The sequence below is a fragment of the Globicephala melas genome, chromosome 10 (assembly GCF_963455315.2).
Source record: "Globicephala melas chromosome 10, mGloMel1.2, whole genome shotgun sequence".
Taxonomy (NCBI): domain Eukaryota; kingdom Metazoa; phylum Chordata; class Mammalia; order Artiodactyla; family Delphinidae; genus Globicephala; species Globicephala melas.
In genome coordinates this window covers 3395162-3420879 of record NC_083323.1, presented here as the reverse complement: position 1 = coordinate 3420879, position 25718 = coordinate 3395162, and the positions used below count along the sequence as shown (strand labels likewise).

The 25718-nt window shown below is 57.1% G+C and overlaps 1 protein-coding gene across 2 annotated transcripts in view; it reads right to left on the bottom strand.

Annotated features, from left to right (window-relative positions):
• The window catches only part of CELSR1 (cadherin EGF LAG seven-pass G-type receptor 1), a 147245-nt gene that overhangs the window by 27808 nt on the left and 93719 nt on the right, over positions 1-25718 (bottom strand). For both annotated transcript variants that reach the window (XM_060306423.1, XM_070046478.1), the window contains exons 6-17: positions 18015-18172; positions 16758-16921; positions 16199-16324; positions 13607-13773; positions 9601-9786; positions 8129-8242; positions 7135-7309; positions 6410-6551; positions 3727-3847; positions 1846-2029; positions 1171-1272; positions 410-504 (exon numbers count right to left, since the gene is read on the bottom strand). In XM_060306423.1, the coding sequence (XP_060162406.1) occupies positions 410-504; positions 1171-1272; positions 1846-2029; positions 3727-3847; positions 6410-6551; positions 7135-7309; positions 8129-8242; positions 9601-9786; positions 13607-13773; positions 16199-16324; positions 16758-16921; positions 18015-18172 (1734 nt within the window). The remainder of the gene's footprint in view (positions 1-409; positions 505-1170; positions 1273-1845; positions 2030-3726; positions 3848-6409; positions 6552-7134; positions 7310-8128; positions 8243-9600; positions 9787-13606; positions 13774-16198; positions 16325-16757; positions 16922-18014; positions 18173-25718) is intronic.

Genomic DNA, 25718 nt, shown 5'->3' with positions numbered 1-25718 from the left:
CTGGGCCCTTCCCCTGACTCAGAATCCACTACTTTCCAGTGGAAATACCCTTGTCAGAAAAGAACTTTAAAATTCCCCAAGCCCCAAAATGAACTTGGGCTGATGGCCGTGGCACAAAAAAGGAGGGTCTGTCAGGCTAAAAAGCACTTGGAAAAAGACACCAGGTGGAAGAAGGGAGAGAGTATGACACCGTGAGTCATGGGCGGATGGCAAGGCGGGGGGCTCGGACGTGGGGACTCTGGGTCTGCAGAACCAGACGCAGGGTGGGATCTGGAAAGGGAAGAGGAGACGGCTGCCGCGGCGCCCCAAACAGATGTGCTGTCTCCGGGCCCCGCCCAGCCTGGGACCAGCATGACCCGGCAGCCTGGAAACCCACCCTCTTCCTGCATGTCCCCAGGGTGCAGCCTACCATGGCTTTGAGGTCCACGAAGGAGACGGTGGTGCAGTTAAAGAGCTCTGGGGGCAGCCAGCCCTTCTCCCCGCTGCAGTGCCGGACCGCGTTTCCTAGGGAACAGAGAAGGACCCGCCAAGCCTGAAAGCTGAACTGTGAATGAACCCCTCGGCTGGCCCAGGGCCGGCAGGTACCATAGCCACGAAGCCAACGCTGCTCTTTCCTCAGACCTGGGAACACGCTGACAGCTGCCTGACATTCACAACCAGGCCTTACCGTTGGCCTGAGCTGCCCAGCAACTATGGGTGGACACCTGAGCGAGTCCGTGAAAAGAGAAATCGGCTGAGTGGTCCATTGAGCACCCACCGTGTCCACATGCGCTGCAAGCCCACCCGGATCCCACTCTGGGCTGCTGCTTCCTCTGCACTGACTCACCAGACCTCCCCCGGCCCCCTGTAGCCAGACGCAGCTACCACCCCCGTTTTACGATGAGATGCCAATGCTGTGAACGGTGCGGCAGCTTGTCCGAGCCTCCCCGCCGCCGTCCCCATCCCAGCCACTAGACTCTTCGTATTTTCATTGTGCTCTTTCCAGGTTTTATCATTTACGACTGAGGAAAAAGTTATCTTATCCCCCCGATCACTTTGGCTAAAGGAACTATTTCAACATGGAACGTCCAGTGAGTTCCAATGCCTCGGCCGGCTCTCCCGCAAGCCGCACGCCTCCGTCTAATGTTCCGCCTGGAACGGATGCCACAAGCCACACCCCGCGGTACTTACCCACAGACCCTTTAGGGCACGGCACTGCGGCTGGCTGCCCGAACTTGGTCTGCGGCCACCAGATGCCAGCCTCAAATGCTCTGGGACAGCCGTTGTAGATCACTGGGGTACAGAGGGGAGAAGGCGCTCAGCCTGGCACATCCGTGCACACAGACGTGCAGCGTGCTCCACAGGCTCCTCCTGGACGGAGGCCCCGCCCCCGCCAAGAACCGGACCCCTCGCACCCCCCATCGGTGTTAGAACAGGGGGAGGGGGGACGCAGGCTCTGACCCACGCCTCCTGACGGGCCAGTGGACAGAAGGCCAAGCAGACACAGCTGGACCAGGAGGCTGTCAGGCGCCCCCACCACGCCCCAGGAGTGTGGGGTGCACACACATGCACACACGCACGCAGACACACACACGCAGACACATGCAGGCACACACACAGGCACACACACACACACGCAGACACATGCAGGCACACACACGCAGACACACAGGCACACACGTGTGCACACGCACACATGCATGCACATGCAGGCGCATGCACAGAGACATGTACGCGCACACAGACACACGCGCACACATGTAGACACACGTGCGCACACACACGCACACACATGCACGCACACACGCACACACACAGTGGCCTGTCCCTGCCGTACAGCCTGAGAGGGTCAAGGGCAACGCGGACCTTCGCACCCGAGGACCGTGACCTCGGCGAACGGGTTGTCGCAGCGGTTGCACTGGCGGCCAATGACGCCGGGCTTGCAGCTGCACTGGCCAGTGTCCATGTCGCACGTGCGGCTGTGGGAGCCGTGCGGGAAGCAGTCACACGGTAGGCAGGTGTCCTGCGCCGGGGGCCTGTAGTAATTCTCCTGCAAGAGCCAGAAGCAGAGGCTGGACGTCAGACACCGCAGACAACCTACACCTGGAGGGCGTTTCCTGAGCAACGTCAGGGTTCCCGCCCGGCTCCCTGGCCTCCCGGCTGTCCTCCACCCACGGCCTCCAGGCCAGCGGCGTCTGGGGCCCCCAGGACGGACGGGGCAGGTGTGTCCTCCAGGAAAAGACGCCCTCTCTCACATCTCAGCAAACACCGTGAGCCACCATCTGTCCTAAAAAGGATCAGCGATTCAAATGGAGATCTGCGCACCCGGGTACCAGGATGGCTGATGGAGGTGCTTTTGTTTCTTTTAATTGTGAGGAATTAGAAGCCACCCGAACATCTGTCACCGGGCAGGTCAAGCTGATGGTCAAGAGCGTGGGCTTCAGTTCTGGGAAGTCGTGGATTTGCGCCCAGCTTGGTCATTCACTGGCCACACTGCCCTTGCCAGGACACTTGGCTTCCCAAGGTCCAAGGGTCCCCGGCTGAAAACTGGGCAGACTTGTGGCCAGTGACAGAGGCTTCTGTGTCAGGCAGGGACACGGAACTGTCCCACAGGCGGCTCCAACTGTGTGTCTTCCAGTGCCTGAGGAGGCACTGCATGTGAGCAGCCACTCTGGGAGGGCACACGGTATCACTGTCACTGTTTATACAGTCCTTTCTGCATTTTCTACAATTTTTGATGAAAAAAAAAACCCTAGGCATGTTTCCCCCAGGTACCCTCCTCACTCTCCTCCTGCCCTGCCCCCCACCAGTGCCATGACCGCCATCTCACACCATGTGGTTTGCGTGGTCCTGATCTGCTAGGGCCCTTATGATTTTTCAGGCGACATCGGAGGCACGGCGGAGCACGTGGGACACGACGCATGTCAGACAGGGCGCCGGGGAGCATCAGAGGGCGCCGTGACGGCAGGTTCCCCTCTTGGGTCAGCAAGCCTGGCCACGGGACAGCGCGTCCCTCCGAGCGGCTACTGTTACGCACAGAATTCTCCTTTGGGATTCAAGTTACCGGCAGCTCACGGCCACTGTCGACACAACATTCTGAAGGTACGTGGAGTTTTCTGGGAGGCCCAGAGGGCCGGGGTTCCCCGTGCTTTGGGCTGAGAACCCTGCGGCTGTGTACGAGGATGACAGGCACCCGAGGCGAGAGAGTCGGCAAAGCTTTTCATATTTTAGATGCTGGTCGTCATTGGGGACTTCCCTGGTGGTCCAGGGCCTAAGACTCCGCACTCCCAATGCAGGGGGCCCGGGTTTGATCCCTGCAGGGAACTAGATCCCACATGCTGCAAGTAAGAGTTCGTACGCCACAACTAAAGATCCCGCACGCGGCAACGATCCTGCGTGCCGCAACTAAGACCCGGAGCAGGCAAATTCATTAATTAAATAGTTTTTAAAATGTTGGGGATCATTGAGTGGTTTGATAAAAGACCAGGAAAATGACCGATCAGAAGAACCATGTCTGGTGACGAAGATGAGTCAAACTTACAGAAATTGCTTGGTTTCCCGTGACCGTGTGCGGGGCTGAGCCAGCTCACAGGCGAGAACCTGCAAACTGTGCTCACCCACAGTGAACCCTGTGAGTACCCAAGCGTGTGTGTGTTCGTGTCCAGGTAGACGTGTGGGCGGGTGTGTGGGTGTGCACGCCCCGCCGTCTCCCTGGGTCCCTGCTGTCCGCCCGCGGCCGGGCCTCACCTTGCACTGGCACTGCCCGTTGGTCTTGTTGCAGTCGGGGTCGAAGCCTTTACTGACAGCACAGTGGCAAGGCCCGCACACAGGGTTCCCCCACCAGCCTCTGGGGCACGGAAGGTCGATCCTGTTGGGAAATCAGATGGCAGACGGAAGGTGTACAGAACTGCCCTTTTTGGAACGAGAGGGATGAGAGGCCTGGGCCTGGCTGGACTAGTTCTGGGCACCTCCCGCCCCCCTGAGTGGTCCGTTGCCCCCTTGCTGGCCCCCACCTGCAGGACTTAGCATTTTATGACCTATGCCCAGCCTTCCGGGGCCCCGCATCTGGAAGGGTTCTACCTACAATACTGTTATTTTAAAATAATTTGTTTGCTCACTTTTTTCTTCCACCTGCAAGAGGCAGGCGAGTGCCCCAACCCAGCTTCCTAGGAGCACCGTGTCAGTAAGTCCTCTTCGCTCAGCACCCCTACACCATGACGCCTGGCCCGCGAGGGAGGGCGCTCAGGGACAACTAACCCACTGTCAGGCTGGTTCTTCACCCAGCCCCACCCAGCGCAGAGCGAGCCCAGCTGCCCTGGGCAACCTGCTCCCGGGTCCCGGGAGCACAAGACCGGTGGGATTGGCAGCATCGATGCTTCCCGGGTCCCCGGGGTCAAATGCTGACCACGTCCCCACGGATGCTGGGAGCAGCCTTTCCTGGGATGTGGAGCCTGCTTCAGTCAGCTCAGAGCAGCCCTGGGCTGGACACGGTGGACTCAGAACCGTCAGACCTGCCCAGTCCCGCCCCCTTGAGGTGCCCGGGCAGACCCTGAAACAGGCGACCTCCACGGTGCCGAGGAGGCCAGGCTCCTCCCTGCCCCGCCCGGTGGTGGCTGCTGCCTGTTGCTGTCACCCTACGCCCACTCCCCACCTGAGCGCTCACTTGAGTGTCCGCTGCTGACCTGTCTGCCTGGGGATGCCCCCCAAGTGTCCTTCAGGCTCCGCAAATGAAACGCTGGCCTGTGTTTACTATCCTGGCTAACGGCATTCCAGCCGCCCATCCGCCAGCCATCAACCTCTCCTACTCACTTGTTCACCTAACCAGCAATTATTAAGTACTGACTGTGTACACACTAGGGGCATAACAACGACCAGGATGGGCTGGGAACCAGCAGTTATTAAGTACTGACTGTGTACACACTAGGGGCATAACGACCAGGATGGGCTGGGAACCAGCAATTATTAAGTACCGACTGTGTACACGCTAGGGGCATAATGACGACCAGGATGGGCTGGGAACCAGTAATTATTAAGTACCGACTGTGTACACGCTAGGGGCATAACGACGACCAGGATGGGCTGGGAACCAGCAATTATTAAGTACCGACTGTGTACACGCTAGGGGCATAACGACGACCAGGATGGGCTGGGAACCAGCAATTATTAAGTACCGGCTGTGTACACGCTAGGGGCATAACGACGACCAGGATGGGCTGGGAACCAGCAATTATTAAGTACCGACTGTGTACACACTAGGGGCATAACGACGACAGGATGGGCTGGGGCTCCAGGCTGGTGCTGATGGGTCTACATCAACACTGTGGGGATCCCAGAGGCTTGGTGTCGCACCCCTTCTCACTGTCTACTCAGCCCTGCCTTGCGGGCATCGCCAGCCCTTGGGGACGCCGCACGGCCTCCCAGCTGGTCCCTTTGCCTCTGCCTTCCGTCTGCTTCCACCACACTCCACCTGTGAGCTGGGGGCGCTCTGACACCCAGACCTGATCCTGCCCCTTTTCTGCGGAGCCCCTGCAGCCTCTACAAAGCCCAGCTCTGTTCCCGGTTTGCAGGCAGGCCCTCTACCCAGGCCTGTGCGTCTCCCCGGCGCAGAACATGCTGGGACAGCACGCGCCGGCTCTGCCCGGGACCCACCCGCTGAGCTCCTTAGACGGGTCTCATCCCATCACTGCTCTCCGGCCCTGCCCCCTTGGTGTCCCTGCTGGAACGCCCCCTCCTTCAGCCCCGCTGACTCCCAACCCGCCAGCATCCAACGGGCTGTGCGGTGCCGAGGGCGGTGCTGCATCCGGGTCACGGGTGGGGTTACAGCACACACTCCGGCCCCCAATGGACAAAAAGCAGGGCGAGGTGTCCCGGCCAGGCGGAGCAGGCTGGCACCGTGCGGCTTCTGTGCCAGGACGGCCCGGCACTGGCCAAGGACCAGCAACCTTCACCGCATCACGTCCCAAAGGGGCTGGAGTCTTGGTGTGTGAAGGACCTCGTGGCCCCATCTGGGAGAAAGTGCTCATCCTGTGATGACTACACACCTGGACTGCGGGGGCCTGGAGACCAAGATGCCCCCAGTGAATTACACCAGGACTCTACGCGCACAGCAGAGATGACTGCCACTCCCGACTTGAAAGATAGTGTTTTCCGTAATTACACTCATCTTCCCGTATCTCAGCGACTGCCTGCTCTGTGCACAGCTGGGCTCTTGATAAATGAGCTGTGCTGTGCGTTTCTGGGGTGGAAGCATGCTCAGTGGGGTTAGTGTGAGATGCCCAACTGGATTCTCGTTTACTTCATGCCAAATTGAAAAAGATATGTCCTTGTTATCCTGAACCATACGTATTTGGGGGTTAAATAGCAAAGAGGAGAGAACAGGTCAGGAGGAGAAGTAGCCACGTGGACCCTGAAAGCGAGGGCGCACTCTCACCTGTTCTCGCAGTACTGCCCGTAGTGGCCGGACCCACACTCGCACACGTAGCCCCGCGGGGAGTCGGGGCTGTGCACGCAGGCTGCCACGTGCTTGCAGGGGTTCACATGACACGCGTCCACACACTTCCTTCCAAAGTACCCTGCGGGGACAGGCCAGCGTTAGCCCACCCCAGGATCTGGCTTTGCGAGTCCGCTTTCCAGAGCGACACCCTCTGTGTTAGGATGTGCTAGCAATCTGCGGCTTCCCCAAGCCTCGACTTGCCATCCACTCTGCAGAGGAAAGCGGCAAAGCCTATCAGAGTCACAGGAAGCACGAACACTCGGGGGGGTCAGACCTGGAAACGCAGAGATGAGGGCCTGCCTCCCAGGCCCCCCGGAGGGCTCACAGCGGGTGGGTACCAGCTGAGGACAGCCACATCACCTCAAAATTCAGAGACAACCCCTGAACATATTATTTTTCAAATGTGCGCCTTTCACAGACTCTCCCTCATCTCAGTATATGCCCTGAGGATCCAACCGGAAGTGTCCCCTGTCCCCCACGTGAAGAAGACACAGGACACAGGGACACTCCCTAGTTACGAAACAAAGCTCAGGGCGCCCCAGACCCCCAGAGAGGTGATGGGGGAGCCGCCGCCCAACTCGGCTTTCCACAACGTGCTTTAAACACCAAAGGCGTCGCCCTCCACCGACGGGCACCAGGAAAGGGGGGCTGTGGGCGCCCACCTCTGTCGCAGATGCAGGAGTAGCCGTCCCAGGTGTCGTGGCAGTGGCTATGCTGCGGGCAGGGGCTAGAGGAGCAGGGGTCCTCCACGTCACAGCCGTCCTTCACCCTGACCTTGAGGGCGTCCTTCATGTTCAGCGTGGCGATATTGGTGGCCGTCTCCCCCATTCTCACACCCTGCGTTAAAGAAGGGCAGCCAGAGTTGGTGCTGGGGCCTTGGGGCTGGAGGAACCCCAGAAGGTAACCAGGGGTTAAGAGAACCCCAAATTCTCTTGGGTCCCTTGTTTTAAAAGCTACGCCTCATTTATCGAAAGGGCTGGGACTGGTGGGGGGTGGCAGGGATGAGGGGCACTTCTGCTCCCCCAAGGCGTGGATCCCAGGCAGGGGGACAGGCCACCCGGAGTGAAGACGGAATGATTCCATATTCCGATAATTCCATGGTGAGGGTCATGGAGGAAAAATAATGAGGATGATGGGCGAGCACGGCCGCTGATGAAAGTGAGCAGGGAGCTCCCGGGAGGAGGGGGCACGTGCCGAGGTGGGGGGCCACCCGTGCGAGGCACCTCGGGGCCAGATCGCCCGGGGGCGGGGCGGGGGCGCAGGGGAAGGAACTAAGGATTGATTTCCCTGCAGCGGGGCTGGGGTTTGGGGGCGCAGGCAGAAGCAGGGAACACCTGGTCTAGGGGACGAGCGAGGGACCCGTCCAGGTGAGCATGGGGGGTGGGGCTGGTGCAGGCAGCGAGGGGCAGGTTCTGGAAGTGACATGAAGACAGAGCTGCAGGGGGCCGACCGTGGCATGGCTGTGAAGGGAATTCGAGGGGAAGCCTGGGAGAGGAGGGGGCTCTAAGCGGGAAACTGGGTTTGCTGAAGCTGGGTTGGCGATTAGAGAATTCATTCGTTTATTGAAAACTAACAGCATGACCAAGGACACCAACTGCGGTGCTGGCCACCCCTGAGCAGGACGCGGCGGGCCAGGGCCGGGCTCGGGGAGGGTACCTGCATGCAGCCCCGGAAACCGCGGCGCACGGAGACCTTGTCTTCAGACACGCCACCCACGATGAGGCTTCTCATCTTCAACCCAGGAAGCTGGTTCCCGATCTGCACCGTGTCCTGTGCAAAGAGAGGGGCTGCATGCACCATCTGGAAACGTCTGGCTGGAAAGAATTTGCTCAAAGGCTAAAAGGCAGTCGCACTGGCAAGCCCCTCACAGCCTGAGGACGTCTGTGCCTCCAAACAGAGGGCCCGGCTCAGCCTTCTCCGTGAACACGGCTGTTTGTGTGTGACGGGCAGGGTGCAGGAAGCCGTCAGAGGACATGTGTCCATGTCCCAGCCCAGCCAAGATGGGCATCTGGGGGGATGAGGGCAACCCTTCCATCTCTGTCGTGGGCATCGCCAACAAGCCACTGCGTGAAAAAGCTTGACAAACTAGAAAGTGGCAGCGAGTGGAAAACACGTCCACAGGGGCAGGGATCTAGAAGAGTCTCAGCTGGACCCTTAGGCTCAGGCAGGTGCACACGTAGAACACGGCAGTTTACTCCCAGAACCAGGTGTAAGGTGAGCCTGGACTCCAAAAGCACTGAGGGACCACGAGTAGCCCCTGAAGCGCGTGGGGGTCCCGTACAGATGCCTCCTGTTACCTGGCTGCAAACCTTGGAAATCCAGCGGGGCTCAGCACGTGTCCTCTGAGTCGCCCTGCCTGGAATGCCACCTGCCCATCTGGGATGCGCAAACCTCTCTGGTGTCCCACAGCCCCCTCTGGAACCTGGATCTCATTGCTCCCCCACCCATATCCATCTCTGTACCCCGAGGCACGGCACTGAGCGTGCAGCTGCGGCGCAAGCCGGCTTTGCTACGAGAAACCTCTGCTGACGGCACCAATGGCATCGCGATGGGACACACAGACGGACCAAGTCCAGTGCCTGACGCCAGGAGGGGACCATCTGGAAAGGGGATGAGGTGCAGATTCCAGTGTCCTCAGCATAGGAGGAACACGAGACCTGAATTCAGGGAAGCCCAGAAAGCGCTTCCTCAAATCCGCAAGGGCTCTGGCAGGGCCTGACACCTGGAGGGGTCGCTCTGTTTACCCACAGGCCCAGCGAAGGGGTCTGGGCTTCCCTGGTGGCGCAGCGTATAAGAATCCGCCTGCCAATGCAGGGGACACGGGTTCGATCCCTGGTCCAGGAAGATCCCACATGCTGCAGAGCAACTAGGCCTGCGAGCCACAACTACTGAAGCCCGCCTGCCTAGAGCCCGCGAGCCACAACTAGAGAAAGCCCGCACGCAGCAATGAAGACCCAACACAGCCAAAAATAAATAAATAAATAAAAATTAAAAACAACAACAAAAAATATAGCACTGTGATGTACATAATGTGATACATTACGTACTGTGGTACAGCTACACTGGGATGTGCTAGTGGTTTCCCAGTGAAGGGGTCTGTGCCAAAGGGGGTACAGGTGCGCACTCACCTGGTCCACACCATAGTCCAAGGTCATGACTGCCAGGTACTTGATGTCTTTGCCCTCCTTGGCACTCTTCAGTTCTATCAACAGGTGGTGCCACTCCCCGTCAGCCACGCGCGACCTGGACAGTCTCATGGACACCACATCCGAGGGGCCGTGGGACACCTCAAACTGGACGTAGTTGTTCAGGATCTGTAGGACGGGGAGAGCTACACTAGTCACTGAGGAGATGATGACAAAATACAAAATACATTGCAATCACTTAAGTAACAAAAACACGCAAACAGACTTACCACAGGCCACTGGATCAAAGATGGACTTAAAAATTAGGCAAAGTTTAATTTGCCGTTGCCTGTAAGTGACACTCTTCAGAATTACATGCCTTCTTCTATGGTAAGAAGTGTCGAACGTTGACAGAGGTCAAGTAAGATAAAGCCCGTCGGACTTAAGTAAGGGGAACAACCACAGATTCAGGTGACTACTGGGCTCTTATTTTTGGATGTAAATGTTTCATCTTATGAGACAAGATTCAGGCCACCATGTTCAAATATATGAATGAAAAAACAGAAATCAGCATTATAACTGGCCTAAGATGTTCACGTTTTAAGAAAATGTAGCTGGGGCAATGCTGAGATCATGCTTCCCTTTCCCCAGTGAAGGACTGGGTAGTTTGGACCCACCCTCCTCCTGAGAACACCTAGGAAAATGAGACAAAATGTTAAAGCACACCTGTCTCAGGCATCAGAGCGACCCAAGTCCCTGCAAGTTACAGAAGCACGACCAGGGAGAAAATGGGAATCTTCAGAAATAAGCTTAGCGCGTTGCCACGTGGCTGTCAGCGGGTTCTGGGAGGCACAGCTGAGGCTGACAGCTGTGCAAAGCTTTCTCGGTTCATGAGGCTGGGAGGAGAGAAACTGGAATTCAGAGCCTGCCCAGGGTGAGGGCTGACGACCAGAAGCAAACATGGGGGATGGGACACCACCATCTTAGTTTCAAATTCTCTCTAGTTTTTCAGCATGATGCCCAGCACGCAATCAAAAATAACCAAGTACATGAGGAGACAGGACAGTGTGCTTGAAACAGACCCATGGGAATCCAGACGAGAGAATCATCAGACACAGACTTGAAAACAGTGACGGGAACCACAGAGCTTTCAAGGAAACAGATTCAGGTACCAGCAGACTCTTATTTCTGGCTCTAATTTTTCCATTTCATGAAATTAGACTCAAACTACCAAGTTTAAATACATGTAAGATTGTAAATCAACTATATTTCAATTAAAACATACATGTGAGACATATAAAAAAACAGCGTTGTAACTAATCTAAGATACTCATGTTTAAAGATAACTTCAACTTAAAGAGCAGATTAAAAAACAAACTATCAGCGCACTGGTTAAAAGAGACACGCCTGAAATATAAGGAAACAGAAATGCTGAAAGGAGAAAGACAGAAAAAGGTACATCACGGAAACACCAACAAAGAGAAAGCTGGTTTAGCTACGTTAATATGAGACAAAGTAGACTTTAAGGCAAAAATAATTATGAGAGATAAGGAGGATTTTCATCATGATAACAGCCACTATTCCAGAAAGAGAAAACAATTCTAAATTTGCATGTACCAATAACGCAGCCTCCGAACCTCCAAAGCAAAAACTGACAGATCTGAAAGGATAAGAGATGAGCCACAATCAACGTTGGAGATTTTTTGGTTTTGGTTTCGTTTTTTTTTTCCTCTCACTGTTGTGGCCTCTCCCACTGCGGAGCACAGGCTCCGACGCGCAGGCTCAGCGGCCATGGCTCACGGGCCCAGCCGCTCCGCGGCATGTGGGATCTTCCCGGACCGGGGCACGAACCCGTGTCCCCCGCATCGGTAGGCGGACTCTCAACCACTGTGCCGCCAGGGAAGCCCATGGTTGGCGATTTTTAACTCACCTCTCTCAGTAACTGAGCAGACAGACCCCAAAAATCAATAAAGATATAGAAAATTGGAATGCTACGTGAACAAACGCCACCTGCTTGACATATAGAGAACGCCACAATACAGCTGCAGCACACACATTCTTTCCAAGTATAGCTAGAATAGTCACAAAAATGACTAAATGCTGGGCTCTAAAGCAAGTCTCAACACATCTCAAAGGTCTGAAATCATACCACGTATGTTCTCTGACCTGCAATTATGCTAGAAACGTCAAATGATTTACTAGAAAATGCCCCCTGTTTGCTGAGAGGTATACTTGTGAATACCCGATGGGTCAAAGAAGAAATCACGATGAAAATAGAAAATGTATTTAGCTGATGATAAAGACAACGCAACTAATAATGTACTTTGATTTTTCGCCTCAACTGAGAGTCAACTGAAGAGGATAATTTTTCACCTTTTCACATTTTGTTTCCTTTCATTCCACAGAAGTCTGAGTCAACTCATTCATTTCCCTGGCCATTCTCTTTCGCTGTCCTTGCTAACAAGAAACCCCAAAGCCAGCAGATCAACAATGAAATGACGGACGTCTACAAACAAAAGCAACGTCTGCAGAACGATCCCAGGACAGTGGCCGTTAACTACTTACCACCTTAGATCTGCCCCCGGATTTAGGAGAGGTGTTTAACAGCAGCCACGTTAGCCCGCTTGACAATGAAGGTGGATTTAGGGCGCCTAAGAGCAATTACCCAAACTGGGCGGTAGGATGACTATGTACCTTGTCTGGCCTGCTGTGGAGGCCGGAACACCTAGACTCCTGCACCCAGAGCTCATGGGGCCTGCAGGAGGCCTGCATCCCAAAAACGCCATGTGAAAATAACCCGGAATACGCCTGTAATCCCCAGCTGACCAGCCTTTGGAAACTGCCCTGAGGCGGCCTGCTGGGTGGCCACTGGGGTCTGGTGGATCCCCCCGAGGTCACCACTCTTGCCACCCAGCCTTCCACAGGGAGGAGCTGGCCACAGCTCCTGGCAAAAGCCCTTCATTTTTGGATTAGCTACCCGTAACGTAATTCCTCAAACAATATGGGAGTTTGTGGCTTTGGGTGTTGTTCCGCAGAAAGCGTACTTTTTCCGACACGGAGCCCACTGCCAATGACCACCTGCAAGCTCCCATTCATCACCTGAACCAGCCAATTTAATCTGTTCCAACAGGGAAACCAGCACAGAGGAAAGTACCATCCCCGGGCAGAACGGTGCCTGCCAAGTTCTGGCCCAGAGCTGGCTTCTGGGACCGCCTGATAAACTGATAAAATTACTGGTTAATAAGGGATAAACGATGACGGTTGTAATTATCCCAGAGGCACAAACTGCGCCTTCAGTGCAACCCAAACGGGCCTACGCTGGAGACACTCCTGAGCAGTGATGCGGGGGAGGGAACAGGTGAGGGGGAGGGGGCAGGTGAGAGGTGAGGGACAGGTGAGGGACAGGTGAGGGGCAGGTGAGCGGTGAGGGGACAGGTGAGGGGTGAGGGACAGGTGAGGGGTGAGGGGGCGGGTGAGGGGACAGGTGAGGGGTGAGGGGGCAGGTGAGGGGTGAGGGGACGGGTGAGGGGTGAGGGGGCGGGTGAGGGGACAGGTGAGGGGTGAGGGGGCAGGTGAGTGGTGAGGGGACAGGTGTGGGGTGAGGGGGCAGGTGAGGGGCAGGTGAGGGGTGAGGGGACAGGTGAGGGGTGAGGGGGCAGGTGAGGGGTGAGGGGACAGGTGAGGGGTGAGGGGGCAGGTGAGGGGTGAGGGACAGGTTCGAGAAGAGATGGGGGTCCCGCCTGGGCTCTGAGCCCCCAGCCCCCACCAGGCAGGGTTAGTCAGGCCTCCCTGGGGCCCCATCCTCACATCTCTGTTGCCAGGCATTGAGGTGGTCACCTCCCCGTCCTTCACACGGGGGACCAGCAGCGGGTGTGGGGAGACAGAAGACACCAGGCTCCCCGCGCACGCATCGGGAAGGCTAGGCTTCGGGGCGGAGCTACGTGAGCCTCTGGCTGCGTCACTCAGGTGCACACCCGCCCTGCAGGTGCCGGACATGGACCTCACTCACCTGGAGATGGAGCCTGGAAGACACGCCCGCCGTGGCCTCCATCAGCACACCATCCTCCTTCCTGGTCCGGAACATGAGCCCCAGGTACCAGGGCACGGAGATGGTGATGTCCAGGTCGCTCCAGGACACGACGCTCTCCCCGCTGAAGCGCTGGGGGTGGGGCATGACTGTGGACACAGACACGGGGACCTCCCCAAATCAGATGGGCCTCTGAGAATCCTTTTTAGCTGTAGGGGACGGGACAGGCCCCCAAGGAGGGGGAGGGAAGAAACCCTGGGCCTTTCTCATTCTGACTCAAAGGCCGGTCTCAGACTTCCGTTTGTACAGCACTAGCCCTCTGAGCCCAGGAGCCGTGGGCTCTGCAAAAGCCCACCCCCACCAGGGACGCTGGCCACCTTCCTGAGCAGTCAGGCTGAGGCCTGGGGGTTCTCAACCTCGGCCAGTGTACAGTAAGGGGCTCTCAGGCAGAGCGGGACAGCCCAGGACCCCCGGGCCCAGTGGAGGGGCCCTGTGCGCCTCGCCTATCTGTCCCGCCCCACACCTGCCAGGTTGGGAGCCCAGGGGTCGTACGGAGGGTGGCCTCCTGGTGGGACCGCGTGAGCCTGCGGTGAACCCTGCGCACAGACCTCAACCCTGCAGGCTCACCGCCCTCAGCCGGTGTCTGGGGTGGATTTCCAAGCCTGAGGCACACAGGCCACTGTGCCTCCGCTCCTGGTGACGGGCACAGAGAGGGGAAGGCTGCGGGCCAGCCGAGGGCTCCCAGATGGTTTGGGGGGGACCAGGGAGGTGGCACTGGGGGTACCAGCAGCCTCATCCAATCTGTCACACTTGGAAAAACTGTGGACGCCAGACAGACCCGTAGGCAGGATGACGCTGAGTCAAACCAGCTTCATCACTTTGCCTCCAGAGCCCCGCGTATCACAGGCATCGGGGAGGGACAGACACCTGGCCCAGCCCAGAATCTCACCCCAATTCCTCCACGAGGGACGGCACAGTTATCACCACGGGTGCTGAACAGCACAGGGCCTGCCAGGTGGGGACCACCTTTGGGGGCGACTCAGCCCCGTGAGCACCGGCATCTGTTTCCTGCTCTTACGAACCCAAACCCCGGCAGCTGTTTTCTCTGGCACAGCCGTAGCCGGACTCTCGGCCTCCATAACAGGAACTCCATGGGCGTGGACGGCCCCGCCGGCGCTGTGTCCACCCGGGCCTCTGCCCCTCCCTGTGACCTGAGCTTCCCGCACACGGTGATCAGCCGGGGCTGGGCCTAACCTGTCCACAAGCCCAGCCCACCTGCTGCCCGGAAAATAGACCTTCGGGGCCTTGAAAGGTGCCCAGTGCTTTGTGTCACAAAGAGTCGGGCCCTGGGACTTCCCTGGTGGTCCAGTGGCTAAGACTCTGCACTCCCAATGCAGGGGGCCCAGGTTCGATCCCTGGTCAGGAAACTAGATCCCACATGCTGCAACTAAAGATTCCGCATGCCACAAATGAAAGACCCAGCACAGGGCAACGAAGATCCTGTGTGCTCTCAACAAGAGCTGACGCAGACAAATAAATAAATACATATTTAAAAATACAAAATCGAAAAAGCGGGCCCTGGCCGGTAACTGCGTCCCGAGCAAGGACTGGGATGTAATCCAATTCCACGTCACGTGTCTCAGCTCCATCACTAACAGCCCTGGGCAGGTGGACCGCCCAGCACAGGTAAGCTGCCCGCTGGCTCCACCCCTTTCACCTGCACTGATGGAAGGAACTCTGCTCTCCTCCGGAACACTCTGTCACAGGTTCCGCCTATTTCTGCTTCAATGACTCCTTAGAGAATCTCGGGAAAGCTGTGGCCCCCACCCCCCGAAAAAGTCACACTCGGACCCCCCAGCCCATCCTGTGGGGCACACGGGCCGAGGGGAGGAGCGTCTGACTTCCAAGGAGAGGCCGTGGGTTGCAGGCCAGTGAGCGGCTCCAGGCAGGACTTCTCCTGCCCGTTGACTCGCTAATGAGCTCCGGGCATCTCCACGGTGGATCCGGGGAGCTCACCCCAGCTTATCTGGCCTCAGTCTCCCCCTTTTGGTTTACCTTAAAGCGCATCAGTGATTTTTAAATGATGACAGTTATTTAACACTATCCTGCTTCAAAATGAATGAATGAATGGTTTAAAACCTGCCGGTATCTACAACTACAGGGGTGGGGTCGGGGGAGAGGCCCAGGCTTTGATGCCCACAACGCGGTCCAGCGGGGAAGCAGGCAGCTGGAGGAGCCCCTGGGATGCCGAGAAGGGGCATGGGGGTGCTGGCCCCGGGGAACTGGCCCTTCGGGCCTCAGGGTGCCCGTGAGGAGGCACACAGCCACCAGGAGGCCCCGCCAGGCCCCACCTCGCTTCTCTGACCCTCATGGACTCCCAACCTCACACTGGCCCTGCTCAGACGAGGGGCTGTGCCCTGCAGACCCGTCCAGGACCCCCAGCCTCTGCTCTAACATCACCCACCATGGTGCCCCCACCAGCCCGCTCCCCACCAGGACCCAGGCCTGGGGACACACGTGCCACCAGAGGCTGGCGGCCCCGGGCACCCAGCACCCACTGCCCCAGGCCCTCACCTTGCTCGCAGTTCTTCCCGCCGAAGCGGAGCGGGCACTCACACAGGTACGTGTTCCAGCCGCTGACACAGGTGCCCCCGTTCTGACACCAGGTCCCATCGCAGAAGTTCCTCTGAGCAGCGCAGCCTGGAAACAGAGGGCATGGCGTCGTCTCAGAGTGGGAAACAGGAGCGGAGCGTGACGCAGGGGGACTGCCCCTGTTTCCTAGCACTGACCCACATGCTGGGGAAACACCCCCTGGGGACACAGCCGGAGGCAAGGCGGGCAGGCCTGGGACTCTCTGGGGCTGTCAGAACCTAAGACCTGACACGGCATGGAATGCAGTGCCCATGTCCGGAGACCATGGGTCCCTAGGCCATCCCACCCTCTGGCTCGTGGGATCGTCTGGTGACCGGTTCAAGACCCTGGGGTTGCGTGTCCGGGTCAGCGGCAGGCCCGCCCACAGCTTCACCACCGCTCCAACACTGCAGGACCCCAGACCCAAGAGCAGCAGGATGTGGAGGGGGCCCCTCCCGCGTGGCCGCCGCAGCCCCACGATTCCCCGACCGTCCTGCCGTACCCGCCCTGGTGCCATTGTTGGCGATGAAGCTGGCCATGTCCACGTTCCTGCCGTCAATGGACAGGTTCCGCATGCAGCCCACAAACTGCCGGTTCTGCACCGGGAAGTCTTCGGGCAGGTTGGGGACGCCCCCCAGGAGCAGGGGGCCTGTCAGATCCAGGGACCTGTGGAGGCGACACCAACCTCTGGATGGCCGGACGGCAAGAGCAGCCCCGATGCTGCTGTAACGTCCCAGGGGCCTCTGCCGCAGGGCACGCTCGTCATCCTGACCGTCAATAATCCAACGGGTGCAGGGGCCAGGGAAGCAGGCGGCCAACAGGCCCAAACACACGTGTCAGATCCTATTTCCGGTGCCACCACCGGCTCGCAGCCTCTCTGTCCCTTGTGTCAGATCCTGACCAACTGGGGGGTTGGGGTGACCGCCCGAGTCCTGATTGCTGGCCGGGCCAGTCCACACCCCAACAGGACGCCACCTTCCTCTGGCCTCTACTGGCCTTGAGGGGCGGTCACAGCAAACTAGAACCCTGGTTCTGCAGGAGCATTGGCATGGCCTTGGGCAAGGAGCTGAACCGCTCCAGGGCACAGCTGTCCCATCAGTAAGATGGACGCATCCCACCTGCATCACAGCTGCGGGGAATCCGATGGCAAAGGTGTATTTCACACCAGATGCTCAGGATAGACCAGGTTCTTCTAACTGGTAGGCCAGGTTCTTTGAACTGAAGACCAGGTTCTCCTAAGCTTATTAAACATCCCACCAAAACACAATTAGGCATGAGTCCAGCATGAACATTTGATCTGAGATTTGAAGCGGGCATTATAAACTTCCACGTCAGCATTTCTCTGACCTGAGTTAGGACGGGTCCTGGGGACCTCCAGATCCACATGGTGACATGGCCACTCTGATCTAACGGAGGGAATTACTGACTGAACACTGAATCACAGGGACCAGCCCGCACTGGAACAAAGTCAGGGATCCTGTGGAGACAGGGCTGGGGATGGCTTCTGGGGTCAGCAAGCCGGCCGTCACAACCCTGGGGATGGCCTGGCCACTACTTTGACAGATGATTCTAAGGGGACTTATTCTAGAAGGTTCTAATGTGTTGGAGGGAAGGGGAGGGAATGTGACTCCAGCCCAGATTGGGGCTGCCAGAGCACTGGGTCCAGAGTGCCCTGTGTCGGGGTCCTGACCTGGGCGACCCCTTTTGGAGCAGTGGCCATGGGGGGTGGGCACCAGGGCCCGTCTCCCGGGACACTCACTTTTTAGAGCCACTCTGAGTGCCCTGAGCGGCACAGCTGTAGTTCCCAACGAAGTTGCCGAAGCGCACGGCCACGGCCGTGTCACAGTCGTCCACGGTCACCACGGCCACCTTCTCCCCAGACGGCCCGTGGGGCAGGCCCAGGCGGCCGATGTTGGGCTGTGGGAAGAGAAAGCACGGAGCCGTCAGCGTGTTCTCCCACCAGCGTCCCCGACTGATTCCCCAGCCCCTGCACACGCCCCCCGACCCGTGGAGGGTGAGAGGCCCCCTGGCCTCGCGTTGAATGAGTCCCCAAACCAGCTGTACTGGATTAACAGTGAGCCCCCCCAAATTTATGTCCTTCCCAGAACCTCAGAATGTGACCTTATTTGGAAATAGGCGTCTTGCAGATGTAATTGTTTAGGATGAAGGCATATCGCAGTAGGATGGACCCTAATCCAACGTGACTGGTGTCCTTATAAGAAAGACACAGAGACAGAGACACAGGGAGACATCGTGGGACAACTGAGGCAGAGGCTGGAGTGATGCTGTCACAGCCAAGGATGCCAGCACCCCCAGCATCTGCACGAGACGCGAAGGATCCTTCCCTAGAGCCCTCGGGGAGCGCAGCCCTGCAGACACCTTCATTTCAGAACTGGGAGAGAATACATTTCTGCTGTTTCAAGCCCCCCAGTTTGTGTATTGTTACAGCAGCCGACACCAAAGCCCCAGGACCCCTCCTTCTGAATACCTGATCCTGCCTGTGAGTCCAGGCACTGGCCGGACCATGTCCACGCACCTCCTCACCAGGTTCCTGCCCGCTCTGTGCTCCTGGGGTGCAGACTGCCCGGCCTGCAGACAGCCCCCTGCCTCCCCCACCCGGCATGGTGCCCCCCAACTGGGCCAGGAAGCTGGCGACCCCCGGTACTCACAGTCACTCACTCCTGGGCTCACGCCCTTCCTCACCCTGGGATGACCCTCCAGTCCCTTTTGCTGGCCCGAGGTCGACCACCCTTTCTGCCCCCAGACCAAGCCCCCCTTCGCCCCCCAGCTTCCCCCCTACGCCCGCCAGATGTCCCTGCGGTTCTCACGCACTCAGTCTCCCTGCCCAGGGCTGGTTATGAGAATCCCTCTGGGATCAGGGACACCGGGTGCAGCGTGCCCACTGCCGGAAGAAGCAGGCTCCCCTCTTAAGGAGGCTGTGGTTCGCATCCAGGGGTCGAGCCCCTCTCCCCAGGCAGCCCGCTTGTCGCGGGCATCCCTCTCTAGTCTCCTGGCTGCCCTTTGAGAAGACCGAGCACATCCGCCCAGACGGCCCTCAGACCCCTTCTAGCAGTGGAGGTGGAGCCTGTTCCCGCCGGCCACGTCACGTGGGGTAGGCTCAACGTTCCAGACGTGCAGAGGGCAGGCTCGGGCTCAGGCCCCTGAACTTCCTGCCCCATCTGTACGACCTGGATAACAAGACCTGCATTCTGTGAGGTGGCCTGTTGGTGAACCCGGATGGTGCACGTGAAGGGCCACCCGCACCCAACACGCAGTGGCCCCCTTCCTCCCCACGGAGAGAACACCTTCTCCCAGTCCCAGCAGGGCCGTCCCACCACCCATACAAACAAGGGCCTAGTGCCGCCACGTGACGGCTCTGGGGTCAGGTCGAGTTTATAGCTTGATGCAATTTGATACTTCTTTATAACAATATTGGAAACGGGGAGTTGTAAAAACATAGGCAATTTAATTAAATCATCCTCAAGGTCTTTAAACAGGGAAATAACAACTGCACAATTCATTCCAAACCATCAGTTTTTCAATAGGAACAAGGAAGTATCCACTTGATTGAGGACCCTGGGCTGAAAAGCAGGACGTGGAGCTTTTGGTAACGGGAGCTCAGCCAGGAAGCCAAGTTGTGTGACTTCAGGAGGCCTCACTCACCCTGGCGGCGTTCCCTGGAGTTGTGCAGCGCACAGCCCGCACCACTGTACCTGGCAACCCCAGCTGGGCCTTCTGCTCCCCTTGGCCAACCATCTGACCTGGACAAGGCTATCACTATACCTCAGTCTCTCTGTGTACAGGATAAGGATTTAATGTTAGAATACCCATCCTCTCTGTGTTACAGGGACTTGGAGGGTGACATCAACATCAGACACAGGAGTCTCCCTCAAACCCTTCTCAGGTAAATCCTACCCTGCCTCCTGACATTCCAGCTCATGGACAATCCTTTCCATTTTCTTTTCCGTCAGTTGATGAGATCACAAGGTCGGCCAAGCTATATCCTTAAAGATTTCACCTCTGGTTAAGCAACAGTTAGGTACGTGTAAGAAATAATCTGTTTGCTCCCTCTGTAATAGCAGCCGCATTAGAGAGCACGTCCAAGTGCTCATTATGGGATACTTAAGTATTAGGTGAGATCCGGGCGAAAGAACCGTCCCTGAGCTGCGCGAGCCCCGTATGATCTTTACAACTTATCATTTACGTTTTTGGGGATGGGTGTGAGCCTCCCAGAGGAAGGACGTAAACAGCATTTATACTTGGGAGGCTTTACTGACACGAAGCTGCTGTTTACACAACTGCAGTCGTTGTCAACGGTTCCTCCTAATCAACAGCTCAGAGCCACTCAGAGCCACGGGATCCAAGCAGAAGGAGCGAGGAAAATTGGAGGCGAAAGAGAAAAAAAAATCAGCATTTGTACTTAGAGCAGCACTTACTGACTTGAGACAGCCCCCTGGTAAGACGGATTTCAGAGTCTGGTGTTACCGCATCAAAGCAGCAAGTGTGACTTTCGGGAAAACAAACATCGCCCAACGCCTGCTTCCTGATTCCTGCTCCCAGACCCACCAGCCGTTGGGCCCAAAGAGACGGCCCTTTGGACCACAGAACCAAGCATTCTTAGAGTGAGAACCAAAAGTCCCAGCAGGAGAGACACACAGGGAGGTACTGGGGAGAAGGAACGACGTCCGAGCGCCGGTTTCTGGCTCCGCAGAGCACCCTGCCGCCCCACCCCTGCTCACGCTGCCCCAGAACGAGCTTAACCACATGCCACCTGTCCACGTGTGGTCAGGATCACCAAGAGAACAAGAAGGGAGCACGGGCAAAGGCCGTAGGTAACAGGAAACAGTGCTGCAGGTGACCCAGGATACACGGATGGGGGTCCTCACCACATGACCCAGGACCCCACTCCCAGGAATAGACCCCGAGAACTGAACACAGGGGCTCAAAAACTTGTTCAAAAAATGTTCATAGTAGCACTAGTCACCGTAGCTAAAAGGGAAAACCACCCAAAAGTCCATCAACAAATGAAGGGGTGAACAGAATGTGGTAAATCCATTCAATGGAATAGATTATTATTCAGCCACAAAAAAGAATGAGATACTGGTTATTTCTACAATGTGGAGGAACCTCCAAAACATCGTGCCACGTGAAAGAAGCCCGTCACAAAAGGGCACACGTTGTATCGTCCAATTTATATAACGTGCCCAGAACAGGCAAATACACAGACAGAAAGCAGATGAGTGATTTCCAGGGGCTCGGGTGGCGGGGGAATTGGGAGGGGCTGCTAACGGGTACAGAGATCCATTGAGGGTGAATCTCAGATCGACCAACAGACAGAGGTGGTTGGTTGCACGATGCTGTGAAAGCACTAAATTCTTCATTTTACGTGGTTAATTTTATGTGAATTTCACCTCAGTAATAATAATAATAATAAAAATTGGATGGGCATCCACCGTTCACAATTCCCCCGGCCACTTTCTACCTGGACATTTGAGAAACTCCTTCCCCGTTTTTATCTGTAAAATGGGGATAAACTACGTCCCATTGCCTTCCTGTCAAGGCTCACAAGTACGAACAGGCAAAAAGAGCAGTGAATGTTCTCCGTCAGGGTCGGGAGGTGTGCGTGTGATGACACGGCCAGCCTGACTCGATGGGGGCGGGGACGAAGACCCCAGCAGGCGTGTTTGATCTGGGTTCAGCTCATCCGTTTCGGATGAGGGAAGACAAAGCATAGCTGCATGGCCGGCAGGTGGGACGAAGGCCGGGCGGGAAAGGAATCAGGAGAATCGGGAGATGTGGACGATGCGCGGCTCAGGTCCGCACGCCCACCCTGCGTGTCTGCAAGAGGGAAGGGAGGGCTTCCCTGGTGGCGCAGTGGTTGAGAGTCCGCCTGCCGATGCAGGGGACGCGGGTTCGTGCCCCGGTCCGGGAAGATCCCACATGCCGCGGAGCGGCTGGGCCCGTGAGCCACGGCCGCTGAGCCTGCGCGTCCGGAGCCTGTGCTCCGCAACGGGAGAGGCCACAGCAGTGAGAGGCCCGCGTACGAAGGCCCGTGAGGCTCTGTGGGCATGGGTGGGGAGGAACGAAGAATAAAAAGCAAGACAAAATGAACTGCCCCTTCATATTTCTAAGATGAATTTTTAAGTTTGCACAAAAGAAGAAGATAGCCCGGGAATAAGGGGGCCACATGGCAGTTATATGAGGATCGTCTCAATTCTCGAGTTAGAGGGGCACTGGGCACAGGACGGGCGAAAGCCCGAGTCCCTGTGCCTCCCCATCCCGGCCGGGGGACCCCTGCCCCCGCTCACCCCCAGCCCCGCCCTGTAGCAGCCGGGCGTGGACACCCAGGGGCCGAGCAAAGCCGGCACAGGATCCAAGAAATGGAGGCACAGGCCAGCCGGCAGGGCCCGCAGGTGGTGCCGCTGACACCGCTCCACGTGCACAGGCTGCCCTGAACAGAACCTGCCACGGGGCGGGCGGAATCGGGGCCACCGAGGACACACCCGCCATGCCCATCCCTGCCGCCACCTGAGAAAAACCCTGAAGGGCCCCGTGTGTGCTTCGGGGGAACCAAAACAACAAGCTTTCTTTGCAAATCTGTGCAGATCTGGGCTCCGGGCTCTCGGCGAATCCGCCCGAAGTCAGCACTTGCGGGCCAGCCCTTTTTATTTCCCTCCAGCTTACTTCTTCTCCCGGCGCAGCCCCTCTCCCGGTGTTTCCAGTTAGAGGCTCCAGGGCAGCCCGTGGGGATTGTCTGTGAGCACAAAAGCGCTTGGTCCTTACGAAGCGCTCACATTTCTACAGCTTTTTAACCTGCTGCAGACAATTCCTCATGGGGGAGGCGGATGGGGGTTCAGTTTCAAATGCTGGATGCAGGGGAAGGAGGCGTAGGGGGGCCTCGAAACCAGACACCAGGAGGGGCAAGTCTTGGGAACAAAACGGATTCACACTCTGTGTCAGAAATGATTAACCAACATTCGTATCAAAGAATTCACAGATGGCTGGGCTTGAGGAATGTCACAGAGTCCAAAGGCAGCCCTGAACGCGTACCGTGAGGTTCGGACCCGCCGGGTGGGCTAGCTGAAGGCAGCCCATGGGCCGGCAGCCGCACCAAGAAATGCGGGTGAGACACCCCGCTGGTCCTGGCACAGAGGTGATGAGACCCTCCTCCGAAGCAGGCGTGGTGTCTCTCTGAAGCTAAGAGATAAGAGGAAAAGACATCCAGACACACAGGCTTCCAGGGTCCAAACCAAATTCCCAAGGAGCCTCCCACAAGGACTTTGCTGGAACTCAAACAGCAGATCAAGGTACTGCGTCCCCGGGGGCCCATGGCGCTCCCACTTGTGGGCAGGTGACAGGATGGTCTAGTGGACACTCTGACCCTCAGCTTCCCCGCCTGTAACATTCAGGGGTGAATCCCCTCCGGCTCCCCAGGCAGGTTGCAGCCTCTCTCAGACCCCGGCTTCCAGAACCCCCGCCGCTGACCAGCCTCCGCCAGGTGCTTCGGACGCCTCGAGGCAACAGATTTAAGTCCACATCTCTATTTTTTCTTTTTTTTTTTTTTTTTTGGCGGTACGCGAGCCTCTCACTGTCGTGGCCTCTCCCGTTGCGGAGCACAGGCTCCGGACGCGCAGGCTTAGCGGCCATGGCTCACGGGCCCAGCCGCTCCGCGGCATGTGGGATCTTCCCGGACCGGGGCACGAACCCGTGTCCCCTGCATCGGCAGGCGGACTCTCAACCACTGCGCCACCAGGGAAGCCCAAGTCCACATCTCTTATGGGAAGGGATTCACCCCCAATGCCACCCAGGCAAGGAGCAGAGAAGGAATGTAGGAAAGACAGATTAAGGGACGTGGCAGATTTTTCCTGACACTCCAACCAACTGCCAACCCCTCGCCCCTTCTGACTGTTCCGGGGGCACCTACGTCTCAACTTGCCCCGCTCCCCCCGAATGAAGCGTCTGCAGCGAGGATCCCACTCACGCGGAATCCCAGGCCCCGGGACAGCACGGCACGGCACGAGGAATGGGCGCCGCCCACCCACATCGGGTTTACCTGCACCCCGATCTGCCACGCTGCAAAGGCTACACTGACCAGTCCGGCTCCTCCAGGGCAGTGGAACTGCCAGACAGCTTTGGAAGTCGGCACAGGACTTGAAGTCTCCATATGGACAAAATGGCTTGTCCAACGGGAACCGGACTGCCCCTCGGTGTGGAGCTGCGGCAAGCCGCCCAGGGCCGGGAAGTGGTTCATCCCCTTGCCTGCAACTTCCATGGGGGGTTGGGGCCTCTTCAGCAGCATCAAGAAGTCATTCCACGGCTTCCCTGGTGGCGCAGTGGTTAAGAAGCCGCCTGCCAATGCAGGGGACATGGGTTCGAGCCCTGGTCCAGGAAGATCCCACACGCTGCGGAGCAACGAAGCCCGTGCGCCACAACTACTGAGCCTGCGCTCTAGAGCCCGTGAGCCACAACTACTGAGCCCGCGTACCACAACTATTGAAGCCCACGCGCCCAGAGCCCGTGCTCTGCAGCAAGAGAAGGCACTGCAGTGAGAAGCCCGCGCACCGCAACAAAGAGTAGCCCCTGCTCGCCACAACTAGAGAAAGCCCACACACAGCAACGAAGACCCAACACAGCCAAAAATAAATAAATAAATAAAATAAATGGGAAAAAAAAAGTCATTCCACGGGAAAAAATACTTGCAAACGATGAGACTGACAAGAGCTTAATTTCCAAAATATACAGACAGCTCATACAACTCAATAGCAAAAAACAAGCAACCCAATCGGAAAATGGGCAGAAGACCTAAACAGACATTTCTCCAAAGAAGACATACAGATGGCCAAGAGGCACATGAAAAGATGCTCAACATCACTGATCATTAGAGAAATGCAAATCAAAACTACAGTGAGGTACCACCTCACACTGGTCAGAATGGCCATCATTAAAGAGTCTACAAATAGCAAATGCTAGAGAGGGTGTGGAGAAAAGGGAACCCTCCTACACTGTTGGTGGGAATGTAAGTTGGTGCAGCCACTATGGAGAACAGTATGGAGGGTCCTCAGAAAACTAAAAATAGAATTACCATATGATCCCAGCAATCCCACTCCTGGGCATATATCCGGACAAAACTATAATTCAAAAAGATACATGCGCCCCTATGTTCATAGCAGCACTATTCACAATAGCCAAGACATGGAAACAACCTAAATGTCCATCAACAGAAAAATGGATAAAGAAGATGTGATACGTATATACAATGGAATACTACTCAGTCATGAAAAAGAATGAAATAATGCCATTTGCAGCAACATGGATGGACCTAAAGATTACCATACTAAGAGAAGTGAGTCAGGCAAAAACAAACACCATATGATATCACTTATATGTGGAATCTAAAATATGACACAAATGAACCTATCTGTGAAACAGAAACAGACTCACAGACATAAGAATAGACTTGTGG